At 46.3% G+C, this 24065-nt stretch overlaps 1 protein-coding gene across 3 annotated transcripts in view; it reads left to right on the top strand.

Annotated features, from left to right (window-relative positions):
• Positions 1-24065, top strand: part of SCAI (suppressor of cancer cell invasion) — an 83527-nt gene continuing 59462 nt past the window's right edge. Inside the window, exons 1-2 of one of the 3 annotated variants that reach the window (XM_082207692.1) lie at positions 2-157; positions 2533-2577. In XM_082207692.1, the coding sequence (XP_082063818.1) occupies positions 111-157; positions 2533-2577 (92 nt within the window). In that variant the 5' untranslated portion in view covers positions 2-110. Of the gene's footprint in view, positions 158-2532; positions 2578-24065 lie in introns of all 3 variants that reach the window. The other 2 variants (XM_082207694.1, XM_082207693.1) reach the window with 2 other exon arrangements.

The following is a 24065-nucleotide window of genomic DNA, read 5'->3' on the forward strand; positions in this document are numbered from 1 at the left end:
TGGAGGAATCGCTCCCTTCCAGCCGAGAGCGAGCGAGCGAGGGAGGGAGCGAGGAGGCTCCGCCGCCGCCGCCGCCGCTGCCGCAGCTCCATCCTCGCTCGGGAGCGCGGATGGTGAGAGGGGCGGCTCGCCAGCCCCGCACCGGCCCGGCCTCCAGGTAAGCGACGCGTGGGAGGGGCCGAAGGTGGAGCGGGTGTGGGGTTGGTTGTGGGAAGCGTCCCTTCCAGCGAGGTTTTTTTTTTGGCGTGTGTAAGATGGGGGCGATGGTGAGGGGCAGTGGGATTTCTGGTGCATTGGGGGCGTCTCGGTCGTGTGGACGTGGTGGGGCTGAGGAGGGGAAAGGATGTGCGGGGGGGGGAGGGCTTCCCGATGCCTTGAGGGTCTGCTGGGAGCTTGTGGGGCGCAGGGCGTGTGGAAGTTGGGGGGCTGAGAAAGGGAGATGGCGAAGGGTCCGGGGCATGAGAAGGGTGAGCATGGATGGACTGGGAGTCGTCTGGGCAGGGATTGGGGCGCCGGAGTTGGGCATGAGGAGGCTGGAGGAGAGAGCGGGCATGGGGAGGGGTATTGTGGGTATGGGGAGGGCTTTGGGGGTATGGGAGGGTCATCTGATTTGAGGGGTGTTGCCTAGTGGGATGGGGTTAGATACGTGAGAGTAAGGAGTGGAACATTATCATCGGCTGTGGACTATGTTAGGGGATTGTATGCTAACATGGGGGCATGGGGAGGGGTCCAGGGTTACTGAAAGGAAGCTTGGGGTCTATAGAGTGAATTGCAACTGAAGGCTGAGATGTGGGGGGTTGGGGGAAAAGGGGTATAGTGAGGAGTTTTGGGGTACGAGATGCATGAGGGGCGAAGGGCTATTGGATGGATTGAGGGTTGTCTTGGGATGTGTGAATTAGGGGTTGAGTTGGTTTGCGGGCTGTGCTGAGGGTTTATATGCTGAAGTATGGAGGGACTTGGCTTAGGCATGAACAGGGGTAGAGGAGTGAAGGATAGGGGCAATAAGAGAGGCCTTCACCTTGAGGGGCTGAGTTGTGGGGTGTCTGGAAAAATGTGCATGACTTGGGGGAGCATGACTTGGGGTGGTGAGGTTCCTTTGAGGGGGGTTGTGTGCGAGTTAGAAGTAAAAGAGTGTGGTAGGTTGATGATTGCATTCCACTTTTTCCTATGGCCCCAGGCATAACAGGAACATTGCCCCAAAAGGGTGGCTTATGAGAGAATATGGCCCTCACATTTGGAGTCTGTCTGCAGAATTAGGAAGGGTTTGGGGTATGAAGGGATGTTGGTAGAGAAGTGATGGGTTGGAGCCTAGAGAGAATTGGGGGTTGAGGAGCCAGGGGTAGGAAGGGGAGAAGGCACCAGAAGGGATAGAGTTGTTTTATGGGTTTGGGGTCTAAAGGGTGAGTAGAGGCTGAGTTGAAAGGGAAGTACATTTTTAAGGGGTTGAGGCTGCCTTGGAGGTTTGTTTGGGTTGTGTAATGTTGGGAATTAGAGAAGCATGAGGGTGCTGGGAAGAGTTAGGGGATTGGGGTAGAAAGGTGTGGGGGAGTGGGGCAATGTAAGGTTACTTCAGAGATTTGTGGTATGAGAACTCTGGATATGGGTGAGTGGGGTTGGAAGTTGGGGGCAGAGGTGTTTGAGGTGTTGGAATAACTGTACTGTGAGGGATTTGGATTGAGAGTTTAATGTTTGGGTGTTGCTTGTAGGTGCACTGTATGTGACAGGTGGAATTTATGCAATGAATTATCCTGAATTTGGGGTGCAGAGGATATAGACAGTTTGCTTTGTAGGATGTTGTGGGAACAGGAGGCTTGGGATGGGACCATTGAAGATACAGGCTTCATGTGGATGCTGGTGGTGTTGGTAAGGTGATGGTCAAGAGATAGATTTGGGTCATAGGTATGGTTGGTGGGCTGTCGTTGACCTTGAATAGGTGTAGGATGGGTGCTGAGCTGTGGAGGATACTGCTTTAGGTGTCAGTCTCATTGGCCAAGGAACAGCTCATCTTTGGGTTAAAGGTGTGTGACATATATTGAGTGGAGGGATATTGTTGCACTGGGTGCAAGGTGAAGTGACCTATGAATAGGTATGGGCACTGACGGGTAAAGAGCTTGGAGTCCTCAAGAGGGGGTGGCATGGCTGTTACCCAGTGCCACCTGGAGCAAAGTCACTACAAAATAGGGGCAATGTTCTTGTGGGCTAGGAAAGGTGTAAGTGATCTGTTCTTTGCTTCTGTGTGTATAGGGGAAAAAAGACTCCAAATAAGGGTGACACCTGTCTCATGTGGGAGTCGTATGATCTCCTAAGGAGAGAAGCCTTTTGCTTTGCACCCATTGATCCCCATTGCTCTCCAATGCTTAAGATGTCTTTGAATGTAATGTTCTGTCAAACGCAGGCAAGTATGTAAGCTGTGATTATGGAGGTGGCTGTTGATGTGTGCTCGTCTTGGGTGGAGTGGGGTTGTCGTCCTGTCCTTGTTTGTCCCCGCAGCCCTCTGTCACTGCCTTCTCTCTCTCCCTGCCCCCGCTCCAGAACCACAGGCCTGGCAGAGAAGCCCCATCGCAGACGCAAAAGCAGGTAAGAGGATGGGTATCTATCCTCCAGACCCTTCCCCAATTTAGTGCTGACAGATTCAGTAGCCTCTATTGATCTTGCTTTCCCTGTTACTGTAGTAGTGCCTTTGTGTGTGTGTGTCTGTGTTTGTTTGTTTGTTTGTTTGTGTGTGTGTGTGTGTGTGTGTGTGGTTGGGGGGGAGGGGCACAGAAAAGATGTTTGGGATTGGTTTGAAAAATTGAACTGATAGGTGAACAGATTCTGTTTATTTTCCTGTTGCCGTTGCCCTGGAGAAGATAAAGATGGAACTGCACCCCTTGACTGGCTCTTAATTCTAAACGGGGTTGTAACTGCAGAGAGAGATTTTACTTAGTGCTAGTTACAGGAAGGTAATTAATTGCCTCACCCCTCAAATCTTGAGGAGGAATCTCTTAAGAGGGAACAATCCATCTTCTTGGATGTATGCTTCCCCCCCCCCAAAAAAAAGAAAACACACAAGGGAGTGTGTTTCTCAGTGTTTATGTACACTCATTTCTGCATCTCTCTTTGACTTAGAAGAGCCTTGTCTGGAAATGTACACTGCAGTCATATTGGCTGCACTTCCTGTTGGCTTCCCATTCTTCAGTCTAGGGTTTTAATTTCTGTACCGAAGCATCACTCCCTGGTGTGTAGCAATGGGCTTATTCCACAGGTTTTATCTGCCCCCCCCCTTTAAAATACCTGTTGTAAACAGCCTCTGGCATGTAAGACTCTTGAGTGTTCTGGAGTCTCCCTCCCTCCCCCCCTTACCTACTGCTGGAAAAACATACCTTCCACCCCAGTTACTGAAATGACATCAGCTCCTTGCATGCATGCATGCATGTGAATCAACACTTCCTATGTGAGTTCTCTGCTGAACGCTGGTCTGCTGGCTGGCTGCACTCACAGACTTGCCCTTTTTGTTGGTGTCTGGATTGCTTTGCAAAAGAAGAAGAAGAGAGGCAACTGTGGGCAATGGCTGAAAAATATTACCTGAAAAAATTGTGTGTGATGCATGCTGTTGTGAACTGTGGTAGGAAAGTCTGTTGGGCAGTGTATGCTGTGGAAAGGCTTGAGAAGTTTGCAACCCCCCTCCCCCCTAGTCTCTGCTATTTGTCAAGAGACCTTGCCTTGCATTCCTGGAGTGCTCTGCCATAGCTGAAGAGCTTTAGGTAGCAGGTTTGTGTTCCCTCCCACCCCACCGCCATTTGAGCAGGATGCTCTCTCTGTGTATCCACAAAGGTGTAGAAAGCAAAGGGAATCCCGAAGGGTTTGCAGGTGAGTTTGTGTGTGTGTGTGTGTGTGTGTGAGAGAGAGAGAGAGAGAGAGAGAGAGCACACACTGACTCCTCTGGAGGAGGAGGCAGCAATGGGGTGGGGGAAAATGCAGTAGATGCTTTTTGAAGGTTTCATTATTAAGCAGATGTTTTGCATGGATTCCTAGCTGCCACTCTCCTTCTCTGGCTCCTTTACCCACCTCTGCTTGATGGCATTATTGATTCTACAAGTGGCTCGGGTTTCTGCATCTTATTTTCTTTCAAGTGTTTGCTGTGTAATGTTACTAGCAGTTTTCCAGCACTGTCAGGTTGAAAATTCTCTTTGGGCAAAATTGTTAAGATTATGACTATTGGGAGCTGTGCTGTGCTGGTGCCCCAAGAACTGAGCTGAACCTCCTGTAGTTTTGCAGGTGCAATTTATAGTTTTGAGGTTTGGGCCCATTTACATGTGGCCCAAGCAGAACTCCAAGAGGCCATCTTGTGAATTCTGTTGTGAAAAAACAGATTGCCCAGTGAATTACATGGGAATGCAGGCAGGTCTGTGTTCTGGAGTTTTCCTAAGACACTGGGCTCTGTTTTTCTGTACCTGGTCAGGTTTCCCATTCTGAAATTTGTATATTGCCTGATGTGCAATTAATTGAGCTTTTGTACAGCCTAAGATCATAATCCTAAACCTCTGGCCATGTAGCTCACCTGCAGTGCATTATAGGATGTTGGTGGTGTGGAAAATCTCAATGGTAGAGCAATAGTTATAGAATTGTAGAGTTGGAAGGGACCCCAAGGGTCATCTAGTCCAACCCCTTGCATTGCAGGAATCTCAACTAAAGCATTCCTGACAGATGGCCATACAACCTCTGCTTAAAAACCTCTAAGGAAGGAGAGCCCACCATCTCCCGAGGGTGTCTGTTCCATTGTCAGTCAGCTTTTACTGTCAGAAAGTTCTTCCTGATGTTTAATCGGAATCTTTTTTCTTGTAACTTGTAACTTGAAGCCATTGATTCATGTCCTACCCTCTGGAGCTGAATAAAACAAGCTTGTTCCCTCTTCCATGTGACAACCCTTAAGATATTTGAAGATGGTTATCATATCTCCCCTCCGTCTCCTTTTATTCAGGCTAAACTTACCAATTCTTTCAACCATTCATCATAAGGCTTTGTTTCCAGACCCTTGATCATCTGGTTGGGCTGACCAAAGCAGAATAGAGAGGTACTATCACTTGATCTGGACACTATACTTTTGTTGATGCAGTCTAGAATAGCATTAGTATTTTTTGCTGCTGCATTACACTGTTGACTTAAGCTTGTGGTCCATTAAGACTCCTAGATCTGATTCACATGTAGTACTAGTAAGCCAGAAGTGTTAGAAACTGAGATAGAAAAGCTAGGAGCCAAATGGCTCCTGGAACCTGGGTTACAGGGGTAAAAGCAGAATGGCTAGTCCCCCCCCCCATTGCAGCACCACTTTCTATTTATTTTTTTGAAGCACATAAACCAATACACAATTTATATCAGTGACAGGTTGTTAATAACACATTTTTAATAGCAGTTCTTAATTTGACACCACAGAAATAAATGGGGCTCAGCCTCAGCAATAGTGGCTAACCGTAAGCATTTATAAATACTTATGTGTGTGTGTGTGAGAGAGAGAGAGAGCGCTCAATATGTGTCGCAGCTTCAGCAAGTACTGCAGTCACAGTTAAATATGTCTGTTATAACCAAACTTCTTAGAAGAACAGGCCTAACAGCACAATCCTAACCATTTCTACACTGAAATAGATCTTCCTGAAATAGATCCAAGCAAATGAGATTGGGGTTCATTATTTTTGAGCAGTAGTCTCCATTCACAAGATAACTTTTTAAAAAAACTTCTTTTTTTGCAGGACTGCCTGTATACCCGAGCCTTCAAAGTTCTGTTACATGAAAGGTTCTGGGTACCTGGGATGCCACATTTACTGTGGCAAACTAACTGTGTAAACATTAGTGCATTTTGAAGGCCTTCCTTTTAATATCCAGAATCTGAGAATCTTTTAAAACATTAAAAGATTAATGTAAGCACCTTCCTCCCCCTCTCCCTTGATGGGTGCCCATGTCCTCTCAAGAGTGTTTTCTTGTCCCAGCCAATGGGACAACGAGATGCCAGACTTACCAAGTGGGTTTAAATGTTTTAAGTTTTAAAATGCCATAATATTTCTACTAAATATTGGGGGAAGAAAGGAGGTCCCAAACCTCTCCCAAGGAGCCTTCCAGCACCTCATTATGTAAACAAGAATGAAATGTCTACAAACAAACAAACAAAGTAAACTTGTTGTCAAATAAAGTAAGCTGAAACCTGGTGCCTCATTAACAGTGGAACAAAAGCAAAAAGAGACAGAGGGAGCAGTGGGGGTGGGTGGGCTGTATGGCAGTTTGCTTTGTCTCCTGTTTAGGATTTTAATCTCCCCTCCTGCTCCCTACCCCCAAGAGAGCCTTGCATGTTGTTTGTTTACTTATGCAAACAGTGCCACATTGGAGTCTCTTTAGCACATCAAAAATCTTCAGGGGAGTAGCATGGAAAAGCTTAGTTGCTCACCTGCAGGGGAGATTTATTTCACTGGCAAACAAGGTGACTGCAAATCTTAATTTGGTTGCTAGATGGCTCTCTTGAGTCACAAAAAATGACTGGCGACTAGTTAATTTCGAACAGTGTAAGCCAGGTGTCCCCCATTGAATATTTGTGCATCTGGTTCTTCCTGCCTAAGTACAGAACCTTACATTTGTCTCTAATCAAATTTATTTTGTTACTTTGGGCCTCGTTCTCCAATCTGTTAAAACCATTTTGAATTTTGATTCTGTCTTCCGGGGCACTACCCCTCCCAGTTTGTTGTCGTTTGATGAGCACCACCTCAATTCCAAGTCATTTATAAAGATGTTGAACAACAATGGCGCCTAAAGGTGTATAATGAAGGCGCCAGGCGAACTTCGCTTGGGAGAGCATTCCACAGACGGGGAACCACTGCAGAGAAGGCACCTTGTCTACCTCCTGAAGCCTTACCAACTAAAACTAATCCAACACAACAGGACTAGATTGTGCTCCAGACAAAAGGCCCTGTACAACCTGGAAAAACTCTGCCAGATGACATAATGAGGATGCAATGGAGGCAGCAATATATGCCTTCTTTGCTGCCTTCACTGCCACTAGGTAGGCTGTGACACCCCACTTGACACTTTTTTCCAGGATGACGAGGAACCATTAGGGAGCACTCATTGGGTTTGGTCAGACAACCAGCTACAAAACCACCTAACAGTTATCTCGTCTAACCCTCATTTTACCAGCTTCCTTGCAAGAATATATGGGACTCTTTGTCAAAAGCCTTAATAAAGTCAAGATACACTGTGTCCACAGAATTCCCCTGATCCACCAAGCTTGTAACTCCCATCAAAAAAAGAAATGAGATTTGTGTGGCATGACTTGTTTTTGAGAAACCCATGCTGGGTTTTTGTAATCACAGCATCCTTTTCTAAGAGCTCACAGACCAACTCTTGAATTATCTATTCTAGGACCTTTCCTGATATCAATGTCAATCTCATGGTTGGTAGTTTCCTGAGTCTTCTTTTCTCTCCTTTTTGAAGATGGGGACAATATTTGCTTGCCTCCAGTCTACAGGAACCTTCCCTGTTCTCCAAAAATTCTCAAAGATTATAAACAGAGGCTCTGATATTACATCTGCAAGCTCCTTTAGTACCCTTGGGTGCAGATAATCAGGTCCTAGAGATTTGAATTCTTTGAAAGTAGCTGGGTGTTCCCTTACCACCTCTTTTCCTTGTTTGGGCTGCAGCTCTTTCTCGTATTGTTTATTCTGTTATCATCAGATTGGGCACTGCTTTCCTTTTGGGTGAAGACAGAGGTAAAGTAGGTATTGAGCAGTTCCGCCTTCTCTCTGTCACCCAATAGCATTTCTCCATCTTTCCACACAGAGGACCTACTACTTGCTTGTTCTTCCTCTTGCTTTGAACATAGTCAAGGAAACTTAGTTATTTTTAATCTGTCTTGCAAGCCTCAGTTCATTCTGAGTTTGGGCCTGCCTGACCTCCCAGCAGCTGTTGACTACTTCTGTATATTCTTCCGTTGTGATTTCTACTTTCTTTCATTTCTTATACATGCCCTTCTTAAATCTCAGCTCATCTTTAAGCTCCTTATGCAGCCACACTGGTTTCTTTAGATGTCTCCCACTTTTCTTTTTTGTTGGAATTGTCTGCATTTGGGCCCTCAATATTTCATCCGTAAGAAAATCCCATCCATCTTGGATTCCCTATTCATTGAGTATTTCTGACCATGGGATTTCACTCAGTGGCTCCTTAAGCCTTTTGAAATTGACCTCCCTAAAGTCCAGAGTGCATGTCTGAGTACACTCAGTTTTTCCTTGCCTCTGTATCATGAAACCCACGAGGACATGATCACTTCCTCCCAAGTTTCCAAGTACTTCCACTTCATCAATCAGTTCCTCTATGTTAGTGAGGACCAGGTCCAAGATAGATGAACCCCTTGTTGGTACTTCCACCTTTAGGGAAATTAAATTGTCAGTGAGTCAATGAAGGAATTTGTTGGACCTTAGAGTCATATGTGATTCAGTTTTTAGATGTTGCAAGTATATACTTTTAACATGTTTTGCAAAAATTAAATCTAGTTATTTTAAAATACTCTTGAATTTTTTAAAAAAGATTAAGAAATATATATTTTTACTTGTTCTGCTGAGTGTAGATTAGAATTCAGTCTAAGGTGTGGGGAACCTTTGGCCCTCCAGATGTTGCTGACCTGTGGCTCAGGCAGGAAGGGTCCACCACTGGGTACTTTGCCTGGGCTCTCTCTACCCTAGAACTGTCCCAGATAGTCTTCACACATGATAGTCTTCATCCATTGTGAGAAGGGTAGCCAGCTCGTTATATCTGGCCCTGTAGAACCAATTTATCTGACACATGACAACAAAGGAAGCTGCCTTTACAGTGGTACCTCGGGTTACATACGCTTCAGGTTACAGACTCCTCTAACCCAGAAATAGTACCTCGGGTTAAGAACTTTGCTCGGGTACCTCAGGTTAAGAACAGAACCTCGGGTTAAGAACAGAAATCGTGCTCTGGGGGCGCGGCAGCAGCAGGAGGCCCCATTAGCTAAAGTGGTGCTTCAGGTTAAGAACAGTTTCAGGTTAAGAACGGACCTCTTCAACAAATTAAGTACTTAACCCGAGATACCACTGTATAATGTGTCAAACCACAAGTCCATCTAGTTCTGTATTGTCTACATTAAGTGTCATTAGCTCTCCAGGGTGTCAGATGGGGTTCTCTCCTAGCCATACCCTGAGATACCAGGGATTGAATCTATGATCTTCTGTGTGCAAATCATGTGCTCTGTTGCTGCATTTCATTTAAAAATAAATCAAGATTCTACTACTCATGGTTCTGAATACAGAGGCTGAATTAAACAGGAATGCTGGAAGCTGCCTTACACAGTCAGATCTTTGGTCTATCTAGCTCAGCAGTCTACACTGTCTGGCAATGGCTCTCAAAAGATTTAAAACTGGGATCTCTCCAAGCTCTAACTGGATATGTCAGGATTGAACCTATTTCCTTTTGCATGACAAGCAGATGATCTATCACTAAGCTGCAAACTCTTATTTAAACTGGCAGCCCTACAGCTTAAATCAACCTGGGGTTTTAAAAACAACAACAACAACCATTCCCCGTGCTTTCACAGAGAGAGGGTTAGTGGTGGTGTATTTCTTCAAAACTTTGAGAAATTCCACACTTCAGTGATACGTCGCTTTTGGGGTGTGTGGCATGTAATGCCTCGACCAGACCTGAGTTCGTGTTATCTGAAACAGTGAAACCTTCTTTGCTATTTGGCACCCCCCTTTTTCTTAACAGAGCCCAAGTACTCACTCTGGGCAAACATTCAGCGAGTGAAATATACTGTACTATTGTCCTGGAAAATAAAGTGGCATCCAATAATAGAGCAGCTCACCATCTTTGCCTTGGAGTCAGCAAGGAAAAGAATATTGTTGGTGTGAGGGGACTCAAATACATATACACTCTGAGCTTCCACATTCTCAGGAAAATTACATGTTTTGACTCCTGGAAGGAACAGCATTTGTTCTTCATTGGCATACTTGTAGCTTTCCACTCTCTAGACTGGGAAAGTTAACCTGCAAAGCCAAGAGAGAGAGAAAGAGAGGACAAATGCTCATATTCTCATTTATTAGTAGGCAAACAGGAACATTATGGCAAGGGTATTTAGAGTTTCTCTAAAGAATGTGCAAGATTGAAACCTGTGCATCTTTTGATTTTTCTTCTTCACTGTCGTCTTTTTGTACCTTTAGGACTTCTCATCTTGTTTCCCCAGCATATTACTATTGAGTGCTCTCCTCTTTCCTGTTTCCCTTTAGAAGAGGGGTGGGGAACCCTGTGCCCACCAGGGGTTCAAATATTGCCTGTAATTTCCTTACCCAAAACACGCCCGCTTGCCCCATATTTTATGTGACATCAGGTATGAGGCAGGGGGAGCAACAGATTCTTATGTGCAACTGGGAGCCTTAAAGTGCAAAGTGCAGATTGTGCATTGGCAAAGGAAAGCAGGCTTCTGCTGCCCAGTTCCCAGGTGCCTGGCAGCTGGGCTTGGCCCCTAGTGAAGGTCAACCAAATGTCAGTGGCATAGGGAACCACCTGAAGTTCTGCATAAGCGGATCTCAATGGTTGAGGTGGAGCATAAGGCACCAGACTATCCTTAAGCTGCATTTGGGATGAGACAGCTCAAGATACTTAAGGGGGCTGCATTTGACCCTGGGGCTTCCAGCTGCTGACTTCCAGTGCCATCTTACTGCTGATTTTAGCAGGCCAAATCCATGAGAGATGCTCTTAGCTCTTAGCTATCATACAGGCAGAAACCGTCACTGTTGGAGACCTAGAGTGCATTTTGTGACCCAAGATAAACCTGATTGTGTAATGCTTGGATCTTCACATTTCTGACTGTGGCATGAATGATTGGAAATGCTCTGGATTGGATATGTTGCATCTGCTTGCAGGGCAGAGTAGTGGCAAGAGAAAACATTTTTGGAAGTGACATAACTCTTCTTTCTTTATCCCCCACTGTCCCTCTGCTTGCCTTGGGTAAGTTGTTGCAAAGTAACTGACATTTGAACTGAAATATCAAGTTATGCTGGCATTTGGTTCCAGCTCCTTCTATCAGCTGTGCCAGAACTACAAAGGGTGGGATCTGCTCTTGGCAGCAGCCAAGCAAAAAGGAGCCTTGTTTTGGCAACGAGGAATTGAAGTGTGGTGTGTGTTTGTGTGTTCTTATTCCAATAAACTAAAATCTGGAAGGAAAAGAGGTGGAAGCATCCAGACGAGGAGCTAGTGGGCCAATCCTATCTGTGAGCACATTTTCTTCCTTATGAATTTCCAATTTTTAAAAAGGTATGTGCTGCTTCCATCTCTTTCTGGAGTAAAACCTGCTGTGGCTTTTTTCAGCAGCAAGAGTGCAGCTTTGGAACCGTCTTATCAGGGTAATAGTGGTAGGGCAGCTGCTTTGCATCCAAAAGGTCCCAGGTTCAATTACCAGCATCTCTCCGTACGACTGGGAAAGAACCCTCTCTGAAATCTTTGAGAGCCGCTACTAGTCAGTGCAGACAGTACTGAGCTAGATGGACCAAAGTCTTGACTCACTGTAAGGGTGTAAGGCAGCATTCTGCAGAACTAGAGCAGTCTTGTTTTTTGAACCATTCACTGGTGATCAAAAGTGACCAGGAATTCTATGTAGGCAAGTGAAATCAGCTGCTGGTGGAGGGACAGAGTGCTTCATTCCTCCTTTGCCAGCCCACTTGAATCTCCTTTCTGGGGAGGAGAACAGCCAGCTTTGGGCTAGGTCCCGTTGGTCTGGAGTAAGAAAAGCTGTAAGCAGGCTAAATCCTTTGATTCCTCCAAGTCCACCTGCTCTTGCAAGTGATTTCAATCCCATATGGCAGCAGCAGCAATGGGAGGGGGCACCCAAGCTTTGACATTATTTGCACTCCCAACAGCCTATCTCCGCCTGACTCTACTCTGCCTTCTGTGGAAAATGTGTTGGGTGGTCAGTTTTATTCTTCCTTCCTGCCCCCATGTCCAATTCTTAACACCTTCTAATTGCTGGAACCCTTGACATCAGTACCATGCTGTGCTTTGGAATTCAAAGAATGGGGGGGGGGAGTGTCAGTTCCCCTGTCTCTCAATCCAGTTATACATCAAAGGAATGCAATTGACATTATGCCTCTTCTGGAGATCCACATCATAGAGCCAGTTTCCTCAAAACAGAGAGGTCAGAGTCCCATTCTCAGTGGTGTTAACTGCTCCAAAAAAGTAATAACAGGGAAACATGTACAATTCTCTATCTCAAACCTGCCAACCATTCCTTCACCAAACACAAATTCAGAATGGAGACTTTAAAGTCAATTCTTGTATGTCATAAGTTTTGGTGAGATATATAGATACCAATGGTCTCCCCACGTATCTTCATATTCCCATAAGCAGGAGACATTGGTGCTTCATGTATGAGACCTAACGGCTCCACTTCCAAGACTTAACCTTTGGCCTCTCTTCATCTCCAAGGAGATTTACCGAGGTTTATTGCAGGGGTCAGCAAACCTTTTCAGCAGGGGCTGGTCCACTGTCCCTCAGACCTTGGGGGGGGGGCTGGACTATATTTTTTTTGGGGGGGTGAACAAATCTTATGCCCCATAAATAACCCAGAGATGCATTTTAGATAAAAGCACACATTCTACTCATGTAAAAACACGCTGATTCCCAGACCATCTCTGCGGGCCAGATTTATAAGGTGATTGGGTCAGATCCAGCCCTGGGCCCTAGTTTGCCTTCCCATGGTTTAGTGGCACCGGGGCAGAAACATACGTACATCGTTACCTAGATGATCTGCAACATCATGGTTTTCTTAAACCTAAAAAAAGAGTTCAATATCTTTTCCACTTCCCAGAGATGCAAACTTTCATCAGGCTTCTAGCTGTTCCTAGTCTTGCCCTTAATCTCTGGCAGCTCGCCTTGGAATTAGGATTTCAACCATCAACACTATCTAATGAGTGAGGTCTCACTCCAGAGCTCCACCCACCCCAGGTTTTCACCTTTAGATGAGCAAGCAAAGGATCAATTGATCAAACCCTTACTAGCAAATCTGCCAGAAAAATCTGAAGTGTCCCATATTAAATACCTTCTGGAGGATAGGTCAAATGATATTACACTGACCATGGAAAAGTTTCTTTCGGAGGTCGCAAGAATCAAAGACTATCATGCTCTAGACATAACAAAATGACTACCTCGGTCTCTTTCGCCTGCTGGTTGGTTGTTTTAACTGTATCTTGTTTTGAAACTGTTTTGTGGGTCTATGGACCGCAATAAAGATACTTGATTTGACTTTATATAATTAGCAGTCTGAATCAAGAGGTATTGGTGCCTTTGATCCAGCACTCACTGAAATGGTGGGTGTCTCCCATGCACCTGTCTTAAGGAAGTCCATTTGTAGAACTATCACAAACAATGACAACTGATGGCTCTTTGAGAGATTGAGGAGTTCATCTTGCAAGTCTTGGGGACTCTGGTCTCTGGCAGAAAACTCTTGGCATCAACCTTTTGAAACTTCAAGTCTCCTTACGCCTCTTCACATTCTGTCTACTAGTGTCACAGATGGATTAGATGCAAAAGAATGGTGGGAGGAACCAGCTGGGGAACCCCAAGGGAAGAAGGCTAAGAGCTCAGGGATTGGTGATGGGACAGTGATGGTCAGAGGGAGAAGAGAGAGAAGACTGCTACTGGTCTCCCTGGCCTCTAAGGGGCTGGTGGCAAAGCTCTGCAGAACACTTCCCCTCCTCCCAAGTGAACAAGAGGGGAGTTGTTCTGCCACCCAGCTTTCCTGATGGGTGGGAGGAGAACGGTTCTCTTGCCCAACAGTGTGGTGCAGCTTTGTAGTAACTTCTCTTGAAGGGAGGAGCCAATAGCAAAGCCCCACTGCTGGGGGGGGGGGAATCTGGCAGTGGGAAGTTTGCCTCAGGTGCTGGAATGCCTTGGACCACCTTGCTGTTTGGCCCTCTGGACTCTTTCTAAGCAAAACCTGCTCCCTTCTCCCCAGTCCATACCCCTCCCCAGTCTGTTACCTACCTTGCATGACTAGAATGTGTCCCTGAACTCTGATAATGCTGCTTCCTTGCCTGGACAATGTAGAGGGGTGTGTGATATTGTTGGCATCTACGGTATATGTTTTGAGAGACAATGGAGTGTGCCTCTGGGGGTGGTCAAACCACTGGAGAATCACAGCGCCAGCTGTGACTGCAGAAACTGGTAACTTGTAGCAGTTGCCTCCTGCATTGTTTCTGCAGTGTTAACAGCACCAACATGACCTCTCCAGAACTTAAGCTTGGGCACTGTGTATGGAGGTTTTGGGCTGTCCAGAGGACAAGACCCACCTCTTGGCCTCACTGATGTGGTCCACAAGGAAGCAGAGCCATACACTGGGCGACTGCTGGGGGTGTGTAGAAAGAAACCTACTGTGCAAAGGTGAAATCACTGTTCATTGTTCCACCCACTTTATGCTTCTAGCCTTGCCCACCACCCAGAGGGGTGCCTTCAAGGGAATGTGGGTTGAAAAGGGTTCCCTGTCTCAGAACTAGGGTCATTTATTGCTGCTTGTCTGGGAAACCAGAAAACAAACAGACCCCTCTGCCTTGCCTTGTTCTAAGGCAGGCATCCCCAAACTCGACCCTCCAGTTGTTTTGGGACTACAACTCCCATCACCTCTGACCACTGGTCCTGTTAGCTATTGATGATGGGAGTTGTAGTCCCAAAACAGCTGGAGGGCCAAGTTTGGGGATGCCTGTTCTAAGGATAGGAATGAGGAACCTGTGGCCCTCCTGATGTTGATGGACAGCAGCATACATAATCTCTGATCTTGACCTGTTAGCTGAAGACTGGTGGGATTTGGAGTTCAGCAGCACCTGCAAGGTCACAGGCTTTCCCTCTCTGCCTTAAAACATTTCATTTCTCCTTAACCTACATTCTGCCCCCTTTGTGTTGAGCACCGTTCATTTGAACAGCCAGAGGCGACTATGCATGGGCAAAAACAAGCAAACAAGGTTGAGTGGACATCTTTGTATCTAAAGTATGTGAACTTGCTGCCAAAATAAATGCTACCTTGAAGTTTATGCCCAGTGAGGGAGTCCATTTCGACTTCTACTGTAGCAGCAGACCACAGTGCAGTTGTACCTTGGCTCCCAAACGCCTTGGGAGTCAAATGTTCCGGCTCCCGAATGATCGAAAACCAGAAGTGAGTTTTTCAGTTTTTGAACATTCTTTTGGAAGCCGAACATCTGGCAGGGCTTCTGCAGCTTCTGATTGACTGCAGGAGCTTCCTTCAGCCAATCAGAAGCCACAATTTGAAAGTGGAATGTTTCAGAAGTTGAACGGGCTTCCGGGACAAATTCTGTTTGACTTCCGAGGTATGACTGTATTCTGCTTTCCTGAGATGTAGAGTAGGATAGGACAACAAATACCTTGGTGGAACAGCAGGTATTGTATGTGTCTATAATTTATGATGGGTGGTGGTGGTGTTCACTCCAAAAAGTCCCATGTTGCCCATGTTGTTCTTTCAGGATGGTGACCAAAAAAAAAAAAAAAAGCAATCCTAGTGGATCAGACTATAGTGGATCAGACTGCCAATGTTGCAGTCTGGAATCAACCATCCAGGTGACTTTATGAAGCTCATGAGCAGGGTGATAAGATTATAGCTTTCCCCTGGTCATATCTACCATCTGGTAGTCAAGGGAACACTGCCTCTAAGCACTTAGCCATGAAAACATAAATGAGAGAAAACAGTTATCATAGATTTGCACAGAAGACATGGAATAGGTTGCAAGGGAAGTGTTATCTTTCAACTGTCTTAGCCACTATTGCGTGTTATAGTAAGCCATGTAGCTTGGCTTAATATACCAAGTGCCCAGTCACTCCTGACTGACTCTGCTTTTGTCAGAAGTGAGTAAATGCACTGATAATTTCATTGTGTCCCAACCTGGTGTTGTAGTTGGTTCCTCCTTAACTAGCCCCTGTCTATTAGCTATTGGTAAACCGTAGTTTTCAGTCTTGCTAGCAGTCATAACCTACTAGAGAGAAAGTAACCACTGGTCTGGGTTTGGGTGCAGCACTAAGCTAACGCCTTTCCTCCAAGAGAAGAGTGAAGCAGGATCAGTTGGACTGAGTACATTAGCATGGAGACCTGTGCACAGTATGGTTTATTACACCAGTCTTCTTGGCTCACTGTTATGTGCAAATGCAGCCATTGACAGATTAGAGGTGGTGGTGTATTGCTTTGCAGCATGTGTGAGTGGGTGAGGGGGAATGCATGGATTTGCCAACATGACTACAAACCTCCTTGCATCTAGGTCAGATATTTGATCCCCAATATAGATTCTGAGATGTACAGCCATATGTATACAGTTTTCTTGTGCAAACCATGAAAGCTCATTTAATTTGCATAGTGGTAGGATTAGTTATATTGGTATCAAACCTGTATGTATTTGTATTATATACTGCCTTTCCTCCAAAGAACAGAGTAACTCTCTCACCTGTATGGATGAGGGTTGGGAGAGAGGGATATACCCAAAACTATTTGGAGAGCTTTTTTAGCAGAGTAGATCTTGGAGCCTCTGAAATGATATTTGCATGGGCCTTGTTATGCTCTGGTCTGGTACAGATGAAACCCTGATTGATCTCTCTCTTAACCATGGTTGGACAGACTGTCCAGAGCTAGTTTTAATTGTGTGTCTAGCTTGAGTGAGTTTGTTCCTCCCAGAGGACTGCCTTCTGAAGAAGCAAGAATTAGCCCTGTCACTCCAATGCTCTCCAGGAACTTGGCTCTTCCTAGGGATGCATTTCCTGACTGCTCAATGCAAGGGGGCAGGACTTGGCTCTGCTCTGAGTGAAACTGGCATCTTGCCACCTCATGTGCAGCAAAAGGAGTTGGCTGCCTTCCTCTATTCTGCAACTTGGAGACAATCTGGCACAGTGAGCCTCAACTGCTGGGGTTTCTACAGTCCTGGCCAGTCAGTCTTGAGTACAAGCATAATTATTGGTTTCCATTACTATTTATTTATACAAATATTTATATATTGCCATATCATAAAACATAAAAGCAGTGTGCACTGTTAAAACAATATCTTTTTAAAAAGTGCTGATAATCATTAAAGCCACTGACTGTTTCCAGATGTTCTTGTGCCTAACTGGGGGTTACTGCTTGCTAGGGCTGGGCAATGTCTGGTTTGCAACATTGTGATATATCTCCAGCTAAATATTATGATATACTGATGCATCACAATGTCTGAAATAAGGATGGAGCTATGTGGAAGCATTGGCTGGCTTCAAAGTTTTTCTTGCATGGTGAGTTTTGCCTACACCTGCTCTTGTGATTCACTGCCCCCTGCAGGAAGCAGGGGACAGTTGAGCTGGCTGAGTTAACAGGGGCTGCAGGAATCGAGAGATGCATTGGATGGCTTCACAGTGTTTTCCACATTGTGATTTTTGCATTGCACACACCCGCCTCCATGATTTGCGATATATTGCCAGGTCAAAAATTGTGAAACTGATATCACAAACGGACTTCAAATTGACAATATATGGCCCAGCCCTACTGGTTGCTATTTATTTTATTTATTATTGCCATGATTTTTGTCCTGAAATTTCACTTTAGGCAAAGTCTGGTGGCTTTACTACTCCCTGGGTCTCCCCCCCCCACACTTTTCCACCCTTCACACGTGCATTTGTGCATGTGCAAACAGAGCTCTACCTTTGGCCTCTGTCTTTTTACTTGAAATAAGCCCTTGGCACAGGACAGGAGAGATGTCCACCTCTCATTTCTTTTTATGGGAAGTTGAATTGACTTCCAGCTGCCTGTCTGGGTAATTGGGAAGCTGATCACTCAGTGATTGAATCAATGGCAACTTCAGTTTAAAAGAAAACAAAAGAAAGAAGAACTGATTAAGTTGGCGTCAAGACTGCCATAGTGATGTTGGTAGCCTTTGGCTTTTGTATGTGGACTGGACAAGAGGTTGTGAACTGTGCTGAAAGAGGAAGCACTGAGGGTGGTGGTTGGACAAATGCAGGATTAACTGATGGAGGCAGCAGCACCTCAAACATAAGTGGGAGAAGAGGTGGCATTGTCTTTCTCTGATTTGTTGCTGTTCTCCTTCAGCTAGTGGGTTGGGAGTTGAGTTGTGAGGTGGGCTTAAAAGTGAGCTGCAGCAGTTCTGTTGCCACTACCGCTGCTGTCTCCTTTCTTTGGTTTAGGAGTGGAAGAGACTGAGGCTCCACCTGCACAATCCAATTTAAAGCACCATCATACCACTTTAAGCCTGGGAAGTGTAGTTTGTAAAGGATGCCAAGAGTTGTTAGGAGGCCCCTCTTCTCTTCACAGAGCTACAATTCCCAAAGTTTCTTTGGAAAAGGAATTGGTCATTTAACCTCTGAGAATTGTAACTGTGAGGGGAAGAGAGGTCTCCTAACAACTCTCCACATCCTTAACAAATTACACTTCCCAGGATTCTTTGGGGGAAACCATGACTGTTTAAAGTGGTATGCTCTGCTACAGATTAATAGTGCAGAAGGAGCAAAGGGAGTAACCAGATATTCAAGCAAAGCATGTGCATTAATGTAGAGCTGTGGTTCCTTGCTAGAGGTGGTTGTTTTCGCATTGATAAACCCCTTCCCTTTTATTGTCATTGCAACCACACGATTACCTCACTGCATCATGAGTCTCAGCTGGTTCACAAAAATGCTTCTTCGTGGACCTGAATGCATGCATTCCTGTTCAGGTTGGGCCTCTGAGGAGGAGGACCATCATCTCACTTCGGTCAAGCTACCAATGTGAGTCTGGAGGTGCCCTGAAACTCTGTCTGGATCTCAGAATGGAGTTCCTCTTCTTGTCTCTATGCTAGTGCCGCCCAACCTTGGTTGTTGTGAGAGAGTAGCTAATTTTAAAAATACATTCTCCTGTACACATACAATTTTCCATGTGGGTGATTAGAGGAAAATAATTATTAGGATGTTGGTTCTTTGTAATTATAACAACAGAGAGTCTCCATGACACTGTCGTGGTGGTAGCAACATCTTCGCTTCGCCAAGGAGCTAAGTAGGAAAAAGAAAAATGCTGTGCCAGTGTGGAGCTGTCTGTTGCTGTTCTATCAGTGGATTGAACTTGCTGCAGGATGGTGATGTGGTAAGAAGATGAAATGGGCTGTATGTTTATTCTTTGAGTGACCAAATTTGAGGCCCCTTACAGTTGCTAAATCAGAAGGGGCAGTTGAAACAGTTACAACAACATCAGTAACCTCTGAAGACAGTGGACTCCTTTTTTTCTTTTTACATCGCAGAGCATTCAACAGTTGCTCCTGCCACCAGGAACGGGCAAGAGCTGCAGACTATCTAGCTCAGTGTTTCCCAACCTTTTTTGGGCAAAGGCACACTTGTTTCATGAAAAAAATCTCGAGGCACACCACCATTACAGCCCCATGACGTCAGCGTGCAGCGTCACGCCGGGAGGGACATGAATTGCTAGCAAATTACATAATCACCTCCTTGAGGGCTGGCTCATCTTCTCCGAAGGCAGAACCCCATTAATTAACAGCACAGACTCACACCATAACCAAGACAAGGGGGGAAAACCTCAGTCATGCACAGTCATGCACATGTGGGGGCTAAATGAGGACGAAGACCGGGCAGAGAGCAGGGTTCAAATCACCCCACCTGGCCAGGACAATCCCTGGGTGCTCCCTTGGGCCACTCGCCTGACCCACCTCGCAGGGCTGTTGTTGCGAGGATAACACGGGGAGAACCACGCGCGCCCCCGGGAGCTCCTTGGAGGAGAAAGCGGGCGATGAATGCAATGCACGAAATATATGAGAGGCGACCAGGTTTTGCAGGTGAGGGGCCCCCGCCAGCCTCCGCTTCCAACACCCGGCGCAACGACGCCGAAGTTTTCCCCCGGGCTCGGCTCGGGGAGCAGCGCTGCTCCCCCCCAGCTCCCCTTCGCCCTCCCGGCTCCCTCTGCCGCCCACTGGGGACCCCCCTCACCTGCCAAGTCCGGAGCGCCGGTGGAAGTTGCATGCATGCATGCAGGGCGCCGCGTTGCCATTGCATTGCACTGCACTCCATGCAACGCCTGCACGCATGCATTGCCTTGCACGCCCGCCAAGGGGTCTCCCCGCGGTCCGATGCGTCCCCTCCGGCGCGGATGCAGCATTGCAAAAAATAAAAATAAAAAATCCCCGACGCAGCCCTACCTGGGGGGCAGCCTCCGCCTCCGCCGCTCCGCCTCCGCGGGGATCCCCGGGCTCCATCCTGCCACCCGATCTCCGCGGGGGCGCAGGCAGGCTGCGCGGGGTCTGTGCGGAAGAGCCCCTGCCCGCCCGGCCGCCGCTGCGCTCATTCCATGGCCGGGAGAAGAGCGCTTCAAACAAAACGCCCGGCCCGCCAGGCCACGCTGGGAAACGTAGTTTGCGCACCCCGCGTGGGCGCGGAGCCCAAGGGCGAGGGGACTATGGATCCCGGCAGCCCCCGCGCCGGGGACGGAGGGGGAGAGGCCGGGTGCAGGGATGGAGGGACGGGTGGGCGAGCGAGTGAGTGAGTGGCAGCCGCCAAGCCTTGGCCGAGAGCCAGGAAGGGCCTCCCCGGAGGAGGAGGAGGAGGAGGAGGGAGGCGCAGAGCGGGAGGGAGGGAGGGAACCCCAGGGGTCATCTAGTGACGGCGCCCCAATCGAAAATTTGACTTTAAAAAAAAATCTTTCGAATTTTTTAATTTTTCCCACGGCACACCAGGCAACATCTCGCGGCACACTAGTGTGCCGCGGAACAGTGGTTGGGAAACACTGATCTAGCTGCCCAAGTGAGGAGAGAGTGCATCTTCTAGGGAACAAATACATATGGTGTCATTTGGGCATAGTTTCTTAAGTTGTGCACTTCTGGTGTGAGTAGATAAGTATTTGCCACTGAGGATGCCATGGAATATTCAAAGAAAAGCATTTGAAATAGCTGCAGCAGCAGTAACATCTATGTTGGTGGTGGGAATTTCAAGTCCTAGGAGCTAAATGCAATGCCTCAGACTTTTCCATATAGCCCTTGGAAGTCTCCGGAATACTTATTTAGGATTCCTCTTTTAACATCTGGCTGAAGCATTCTACACTTGATTTTCTACTTGATTGCCCTTCACCTCTTTCATCAATTGCTCTGTGGGTTACAGATGCAAACCAAATCCCAGGTAGACATGTCTGCACCTTTCACTGGTTCTTGCTCCGAAGGCAAGCTGCAGTATAACTGTAAATCTCCCTTGACCTGTTCTCGTTCCCCCTTGCCATTTAAACACTGTGGGGGTCTTAAGAGCTCTGTCAAGGACCCTTGATAGGATTAGCCTCTCCTGTATAGTAATGTTGAGTCCAAATCATGTTGCTATATGCTGGAGCAATTTATGGGTGAGGGAGAGAGAAACCAGCTAGTGTAACATGCATATGGAATAAAAGGAATGGGGCCTGTAATTATATCCTTCTTCCCAACTGTCTTTCTCGGCATGTCAGGATTGAAATGCTGGCAGTTTCAGTAAATGCAGAGAGACCTTCCCTTTGGTCATTTTGTCGTAGGTGAAATGTATTGAGGTTCAGTTAGGTTTATGGGGGACAGTTTCTTTCTTTAAAAAGATCCAATGAAGCTTCATATATTTCTTAGCTCATATCTGCACTGCAGTTTAATACTGGTTGATCTCATTGCTTTGCCTGGTTTGTTTATTTATTTATTAACAAAACTTTATTGGTTTTTATACGGATATAAATATAAATACAGGAACCATTAAGCACCATCTAGCAGTACATCTAATAGTGTTTGTTTTATCCATTGACTCTAGACATAAACGTTCGCATTCAGCATTCAAACATATTACTTTTTTATTTTATATTTCAGTCTTGTTCTTCTAACGTTGATCTATTGTTGGTCATGCTGTGGTCAGTAAGAAGCCTACTAGTTCTCTGTGGTGCAGGGTGGAGTTGAATTCAGTGTCCAAAGATAGTAGGGCTAAGGCAGGATTTGGAGAAAGGGGTTGGCTTGTAATTTCAGATATAAGTGACAATACTCTATTCCAAAAGTTTTTTTAACATGTGGGCATTCCCACCAGCTAAGAAAAAATGCCCCAAGATTTCCACAGCCCTTCCAATATGAAAGGGAGGAATTAATTTGTGCCAGCCTGATTGGTGTCCAGTGCCAATGGAGGATGTCCTTGAGCAAGTCTTCCTGCAAGGAGCAGAGATATTGGGGGGTGGGGGGTCCAAATACCTTTCCATTTGTGATATTCGACTGGATGGCCTAAATCTGATTTTCACACAGTTATAAGGCCTCTATCACCCCCTACTTCATGATCTAATATAGGGGTCAACAAGATTTACCTCACCTGGGCTGGTTCACTCCAGTGGTGATCCCTCTGTGGGCTGGATTGCACGCATGTGTGAGTGGGCGCGCCCACAATTACATCTGCATCCAGATGTAATTTCTGGCGTCTGCGCAGACGCGATTTCCGGTGCCACAGAAGCGAGTCCCCACACCGTGCTGCGCCAGTTTAGCGCTGCGTGCAGGTACTCACCGAGCGGGTGGCTTGGTTTGGGGGCGGCTCGTGGGCCAGTTAAACAACCCCTGTGGGCCACGTATGGCCCATGGACCTTAGGTTGCTGACCCCTCATCTAATAGATTGCTGTATGTTAGGGAAGCAGCACCCTTCAGGTCATATGGTTGTTGTGGTGCTTGAGATGGGGAGAGGCGCTGGGGAGGGTCATCTGCTGCTTGGAGCTAGAGCTCGTTGAGCATGTTGTCAGCTTGGTTGTTATCACTCACAACCCAGGTTCTGCCTTTGTGCTGGACTATCAACTTAAAAGGGAAGCCCCAGTGATATGCTATGCCCACTTCTTTTAATGTTGATGTTTAAGGCCAGAGAGCACCCTACCATCCATGTGTGGCCGGGCTGATGTCCTGGAATATTTCAATGGTAGCTTCACTGTACTTTAAGTTTTTAACATTCTGTAGTGCTTTGTAAATTGAGTCTTTGAGCCTATAGTGTTCAAAGCAAATTACCACATCTCTCAGGGCTTCCCCAGTTCTGCTTCTGCCTCCTGGAACCTGATGAGCTCTTTCTGTGTCATTGGGGGACAGTGGTATGTTTCTATTCAGAGAGAGTATCTAATCAGTAATGAATTGAACCATGCCCCCCACTTCCTGGTTCTCTAGTAGCTTGGTAGACTATTTCCCCCCTCAAATCCTTGTCCAATTGTTCTTCCAGCTTCATAGCTAAATCTTCAGTCATCATTTGTAAGAGCTGGATCTCAGACTGATTGGTTAGAGCAAGATTGTGTGCATCATTTGCTGTTTTAGAAATATCTGGTAGCTGGTTAGATAGCACATCAAATTTCTACTCAAGCAGAGCTAGGGCTGCTCCCCAGTCTAAGGCCAGTGCCTTTTTTAAATTTATGTACTCATCTGAATCTCTGTCCTCCCCTACTGTGGCAGATACTCTCCTGCCTTTTGGAGTCCTCATATTGCCTTTGGTCATGTCAGTGTCTGAGGCCTCCTCTGAAGCCTCAGACAGAGCTCCATCTATTTCTTCCTGAAAATCTAACCTTGCAGATTTGCTTTTAGGTCCCTGTACTCCTTGTATCATCACCTTGCTAGGGCTGTATAAAAGTTTTTGTTTAGATGTCAATAGGATCCACTCTGCTTAGATTTTGTCCTGGGGGGATTGGAGACACAGACATGCCCCCATTTACCTTTCCAGCTAGCCACGCCCCCCATTTATTTGTTTTTTAAAAAAATAATAGACACTCACGCACCTATTTCCACCAATGATTTCATTGCTGGGATTGTAGCAGTACCTGAATTGAACTGTGTGTCCTATGAAGTATATGCATCTGGAATCCTGCATGAGTTTGGGCAGGTGCACCTGACATGGAGAAATGATTATGGGAGGTAAAAACTATGTCTCTTTCTTACCCCAGCTCCTCTCCAAAACTGCAACCTTACACACTTGTGCAACCCCTTGCAACTTGTTGTTTGCACCTCTGTGCATTGCTCTGAAAGGGTATGTGCCTTATTTGTGGTATAATGCTGCAGAGTGGTGAGCCAGTTATCCCCGACTTAAAGGAA

Source organism: Podarcis vaucheri, assembly GCF_965113315.1.
Source record: "Podarcis vaucheri genome assembly, chromosome: Z".
Classification (NCBI taxonomy): domain Eukaryota; kingdom Metazoa; phylum Chordata; class Lepidosauria; order Squamata; family Lacertidae; genus Podarcis; species Podarcis vaucheri.